This window comes from Nicotiana sylvestris, chromosome 3, assembly GCF_000393655.2.
Source record: "Nicotiana sylvestris chromosome 3, ASM39365v2, whole genome shotgun sequence".
Taxonomy (NCBI): Eukaryota; Viridiplantae; Streptophyta; class Magnoliopsida; order Solanales; family Solanaceae; genus Nicotiana; species Nicotiana sylvestris.
The window spans coordinates 117,356,292-117,362,573 of NC_091059.1; the positions used below are offsets into that span (position 1 = coordinate 117,356,292).

The window sequence follows — 6,282 nt, forward strand, 5'->3', positions numbered from 1 at the left end:
TTATCATTGTCTCGCTATATTCCATAAATGTATTCATATGTTTTTTTTTAATTAATATAATTTATGTATTGAGATTTATAATTGAGTTTGTTGAGTTATATTAGGAGTCTATTTGTGTTAATTAATTCACATTCCATTTAAAAACAGCTAAATACACCACGATTTACGTTATTTACGTTACTGTATTCACAAATACATATCGTGAATACAGTCGAATACAATAATTACCTAGTTGTACTCCCCTATTTCACGCCAAGTTTTGCTACTGTATTAGTGAATACAATAGCTTAAATACATCGAATACACTCTAGCAAACTGAAAACATAGCTATAGAAAGTAATATAGTAAATGATAGCTACAACTAGCTAATAACCACTAAACCGTGGTTTGTGAAAATTTCTCTATAATTTAGGCCGGCCCAATAACTAATTCAAAACTGTGCTGCCCAACTTGTCTCGGTACTCCAAAACTTGCCACCAGCTTCAAAGTCCAATTCTAAACCTACTATACTTGGATCTGCTTAATCCGACCAGAAGATCACTGTCTATAAATTCACGCCCTGTTCGTGTTATCTCCAAAATTCGTACTACTCCATATCTCAATTTCTCGCGCACTCTCTCCCTCCTTTCATGGATTCTCAATCTCCTTCAGTTGTAACCTTAGCTCGGAACTCATCACAAAACTTAGCTTCCGACGATCAATTTCCTCCGCAAAATCACTACAACAATTACTCCGATCCATATTCTCAAAACCCTTCCCAAACCCTAGCTTCTTCCTATCCGCAGGATTCAAGCAATCAAAATTCTCAGGAAAACCCTAATCACGAGACGCATGTTCAGGCGCCTGATAATTCCGGTTCAAATCAAGCTTCAGAGGAGCAAAAACTCGGCGGTTCGACTCAGAAGCGCGAGCTGCAGAGGCCGTTGTTGTCGGAAAATGGATTGACAAACACTCACAGCGGCACTGATCGGGATCAATCAGGCGGTGAGGAAGAAACCAGCAGCAGAAGGAGACGGAGAAGCCGCTGGGACCCACCTCCGACTGAAGATGGGACCGGCGGTGGTGATCGAGGAAGTGGGACTGGTGGAAGGAAGAGGAAGTCGAGGTGGGCAGACGATGAGCCCAAGCCTGTGATTCAATTGCCTGATTTCATGAAAGATTTCACTGGAGGTATTGAGTTTGATCCTGAAATCCAAGCTCTTAACAGTAGGTTACTTGAAATTAGTAGGAAATTGCAATCTGGTTTGCCCTTAGATGATAGGCCTGAAGGTGCTCGGTCGCCTTCCCCTGAACCTATATATGATAACATGGGAATTCGTATAAACACTAGGGAGTACCGTGCCCGAGAAAAATTGAATAGGGAGAGACAAGAGATTATATCGGAAATCTTAAAAAAGAACCCGGCTTTTAAGCCACCAGCTGATTATAGGCCTCCTAAGCTTCAGAAAAAGCTCTACATTCCCATGAAGGAGTACCCTGGTTATAATTTTATTGGGCTGATTATTGGTCCAAGAGGGAATACTCAGAAGAGGATGGAAAAGGAGACAGGAGCTAAGATTGTAATTCGAGGCAAAGGGTCTATCAAGGAGGGCAGGTTGCAGCAAAAGGGGAATTTAAAACCTGACCCATCGGAGAATGAGGACTTACATGTGTTAGTGGAAGCTGAGAACCAGGAGTCACTTGAGGCTGCTGCTGCTATGGTGGAGAAGCTCTTGCAGCCTGTCGATGAAGTGCTTAATGAACATAAGAGGCAGCAGCTTAGAGAACTTGCTGCTTTGAATGGAACAATTAGAGATGAGGAGTTTTGTAGACTATGTGGTGAACCAGGGCATAGGCAGTATGCATGTCCTTCTCGCACCACAACCTTTAAGAGTGATGTTCTGTGTAAAATTTGTGGTGACGGGGGGCATCCCACTATCGATTGTCCAGTGAAAAATACTACTGGCAAGAAAATGGATGATGAATATCAGAATTTTCTGGCAGAGTTGGGAGGTACAGTTCCCGAATCTTCAACGAAGCAAAGCTCAGCCACGCTAGCTCTTGGACCGGGAACATCAGCAGGCAATCCTCCTTGGGCTAGCAATAATAATGCTGGTGGTGTTGGTGCCTCTTCACATCCTGGCTTAGGATCAAGTGTGATCAAGCCAAAGGAGTTTGATGAGACAAACTTGTACATCGGTTACTTGCCACCTACTCTTGATGATGATGGTTTGATCAATTTGTTCTCTCCCTTTGGTACAATTGTTATGGCTAAAGTTATAAAGGATCGCCTAAGTGGTCTGAGTAAAGGTTACGGATTTGTTAAGTATGCAGATGTCCAACAAGCTAATAGTGCTATAGCTAGCATGAATGGCCATCGTCTTGATGGGAGAACCATTGCTGTGAGAGTTGCAGGTAAGCCGCCTCAGCCTACCATGCCTCCAGGCCCTGCTGCTCCGACAATGCCTTTATATCCGGCTCCTAATCAGGGCATGGGTGCATACCCATCCCAGCAGTATGCAGCGGGTGGACCCATTGGCAATACTCCCACTGGTGGCTATCCACCACTTGGGGCTCCAGTTCCATGGGGACCACCTATGCCTCCACCCTATGCCCAGTACCCACCTCCCCCACCTGGCTCAGCCATGTATCCTCCTGTCCCAGGTCAACCCATCGCTCCATATGGAATGCAGTATCCTCCAATTCCACCCGCATCTTCTGGTGCACCCGCTCAGACTGTTTCTTCAGGTGAAAACCAACAAACCTACACATCATCGGGCGAGACACAGCAAAATTATCCTCCTGGAGTGCAATCTCAGAGTAGTGCACCCGTTCAATTAGTTCCTACTTATGCGTATGGCAATTCTGTCACTTCAATGCCACCTAATGCTCAACCTGCATATCCTACATCTTCATACAGCTATCCATCTTATTATGGTGTCGCACCACCACCTCCTCCTCCATCTGCATCCCAGTCCAATGGGGACCATTCACAGGGTATGAGCAATGCTCCCTGGGCTCCAAACCCACCAGCACCCTCACCTCCATCATCTGCAGAGAAGCCTGCCTATGGTGCGGAGGCAGAATATGAGAAGTTCATGTCAGAGATGAAGTAATGATGGGATTGCTGTAACGCCCTGCAATATTAGGTATGGAAGTTATTTTGTTTCTTCTGTTTCCAAAATTGTCATTTTGGTCTTCTCTATGCTGTTTGGCGGTCACCTTTTAGGGGCATACACATGTATTATGTGTACATCCTCATCCTCACGCTTATGCTCTGCAATGGGACAACCAAATTTCTTATCCACCAATTTTACTAGGGTTTTAAGGGTTTTTTTTCTTTCAAAATTTCATAAATGATTGAGTTTTTGAGTTTTCCATCTACAAGAAAATGGTGATGAGTGGGTTTAATGTGAAGGACACCCAAATCTTTGCTTTGGGATCAAAAGTAAAAATCTTTTGAATTTGTCATTTCTCTTCCCAATTTTTCTGAGTTGTAGAGAAAGAGAAACCCATCAGAGAGCTAATTCTCCAGCAATTTAACTGTATACTGTATATAATTTGGTTGTTTGTTAATGAACTCTAGAAAGCTATGCAGATTCGTCTAGATTAGAAGTATCTATATTCAACTTGCGCCCGTCCCGCTATTGGATCTTGATTGCTTTTTAGTTCATCTTTTTTCATTGCCCTTTCTGTTTGTGTTTTGCTAAAGGAAATGTTACTGTTTTTTTTTCTTTTACTGAAGCAGCGAGCATTTAATAATTTATTTGTTGCTTGATTATCTTCATTCTTAACAGTTCTCCTTTGTTAATGTTGTGATATTTTGGCAGGCTGATGTGTTGGAGCACTTCACCTGATTTCTTTCCTCTTGCCATGACTTATTTGTTGGAAGTTTCAGACTCACATCTTTAACCTTGTTGTACTGTTATGCAGAGAGATGAGACCTTCAGTTCATTCAGCTTGTGTTGGAGCATTTAATCAGTGGATTATGGAATATTAATTTTACTTTTTGTAGGACTCGTTTTGGGGGTTGCCTTCCAGCATATGTTTATCAAATTTTGTTTTATTGATTTGTTTGAATCTCTTGTTTACTAATCACTGACAGTTTGTTGTCTGTTTTGTGTGTTTCTCTCCTCTTTGACGTATCACCGCTAATCTCCTTTGCTTTTCTTTTCTAACTTGGTTATGTCTTTTACCTTTCTGTGGTTATTTTAATATTGAGAACTCAGAAAGCAGCCTACTACTTGCTTCTGCTATTCCTCTCCCGAAGGTGATGCATCTTGAAAATGTGAAGGTCCCCAGGGTATGTGAGTTGGTTAGTTTGACGCCTATATTCACATGTCTCGGAATTAACTTTTATTATTAATTCTGATACATTTTCCAGATGTCTTGTGACAGGAAAAGATGCTTGTACTGGAAGTTGGTACCCTGAGCTGGACTGATTTCTGTCCTAAAATTGCTTATCCTCATAGATAAGTTTAATTTAAACTTAGTTAGATTTTCTAGGATGTCTATTAACAAAGTTTTGTGCCATGGAGGATTAGGTGAAGCCCATTAGAGAGAAGTGAGGATGGGTAGCTTTGAAGTGTGATGGGCAGTAGAAAACTAGGAACCTCCTTGGCTTTGGAATTTTTTCTTTCTAACAGTAGTTAACGTAACACTTGAACCTTTCTAGGGGGGAGAAAGGAAGTACTATTCCAATGTTGTTCCAAACATGAGGAGCTTGGTGTAGCAGGAAGCGGTTATTTAAAATTTGGACACTCTTGTTTTAGATTGAGTAGTGGCTAGGAAATCACTGCAACATAAGATTAGGAAGGATGTGTAATTATTAGTAGAGGTTTATTATTGCTGTTGGGTTTTTGTCCCCCGGCCCCGGCCTGTTTTTTAACCTTTTGTTTTGAACTAACTTCTTTAAGTTGGCTGTCATAATAGTGTGTACTGGTAGCAGGGATAGCTCCCCGTCTCCAGAAGGCCGTTTGACTCAGTATCATGCTGTCACTTGTGTACGAGTTATATTAAGGGGTCGTTTGGTAGGATGCATTAGATAAAATAATGCATGCATTAGCTTTGTGTATTAATAATACCTTGTTTGATACACTTTTTGAACCTATGCATTAGTTATACACCCTATTTGACATTATCCTATGCTTAACTAATGCATAAGAAACTATGGTATTAACAATGCAATGGGTTTTAATGCATGTATTAGTTTAGTTAAAGATAAAATTGTCCTTCAAAATTTATGCTTGATTAAAATATACGATTATATTAATGCAAGTTTGAAATAATCCAAGAAAGTGGGAAATAAAGTTATATCCCTAGTAGATAAATAAATACTTAACCTATTTTTTTTATAAATAAATATTCAATTCTATACTACAATATATTTAGGCAAATCAAATAAGTTTTTTTATAACCTTTTTCATAAAAAAACATTCCTCAATATATGTTTCTTTTAAAAAGATAAAGTGATGGACTGGTTATGAGGGTATTTTTGTAATCAGTCAATTTTTTAGAATTTGTGCAATGCTTTAATAAATCAAACCAAGCAATGGATAAAAAATATGTCAGCATAACTAATGCAAGCATAATTAATACTAGCATTGCTAATACATTCTATTTAGCATTACTCTTATATACTCTACCAAACGACTCCTAAGCGTACATAGCTCATATAGAGCAGCACCTAGTTCTAAAGAACCATTTGCTATTTTATGTTGGAATTTGAACTTGATCTTTTGTCATACAATTTGTTTTTTGCATAACTATCAAAAAAAAATTATTGCCTTCGTTCTTCTTTTGATGACTTGGAATCTACTCAATATTGGTTTAGACGTTTGTCCTTATTTTGTTTTGGCGGTCATACCGTTGGTCCAAAGTTTATTAGTGTTTAGGTATTCAGTTAAGTTTTCCTTTTTCTGGTGGTAAACCAAACATAAGATGAAAAGGAATTATTTCGTAATTAAGTTTAAAAGATATTATTGTTTTGTGAGAGTATCGTTTTCTGCTTCGTTGTTTGTGCTTTGTTTGGCAAGTGCTATGTCAGTAGTGGGAGAGAGTTGGTAACGCTGTTGCGTGTTATTTGGCTCTTTTATCTGTTTCTATCAGTGAGTATAATGGAAGTCTGGAAGCAAAAATGGTATTCTATTAGCTTGTACATCTACATTTCTACTTTTTTATTGCTTATTTTGAGGGCTTTTAAGGGAAGAGCGAACACCACCGGATGATAAGCAATGCAGATCTGTTTGTGCCTTTGAGCTTGGGAAGCTAGTTGCATTGCTTCTTAGTAGTTGCTTTTTCACA

General features: G+C 39.6%; 1 protein-coding gene across 3 annotated transcripts; it reads left to right on the top strand.

The window, feature by feature from the left end:
• Positions 1-472: 472 nt before the first annotated feature.
• Positions 473-4,966, top strand: LOC104247815 (splicing factor-like protein 1). 3 transcript variants are annotated; one of them, XR_011406157.1, is made up of 2 exons: positions 473-4,282; positions 4,364-4,843. XR_011406157.1 is itself a non-coding variant. In XM_009803932.2 (2 exons), the coding sequence occupies exon 1, from the start codon at positions 630-632 to the stop codon at positions 3,093-3,095; it is 2,466 nt and encodes an 821-aa protein (XP_009802234.1). In that variant the 5' UTR covers positions 473-629; the 3' UTR covers positions 3,096-3,128; positions 3,810-4,966. The 3 variants fall into 3 exon arrangements, 1 of the variants encoding a protein (XP_009802234.1); XR_011406158.1 differs by having other exon boundaries at positions 4,378-4,843; XM_009803932.2 differs by having other exon boundaries at positions 473-3,128; positions 3,810-4,966.
• The last annotated feature ends 1,316 nt before the right edge of the window (positions 4,967-6,282 follow it).

Bases quoted from the DNA above. Each gene is read 5' to 3' on its own strand.
- LOC104247815 (XM_009803932.2), top strand. From the start codon at position 630: ATGGATTCTCAATCTCCTTCAGTTGTAACCTTAGCTCGGAACTCATCA.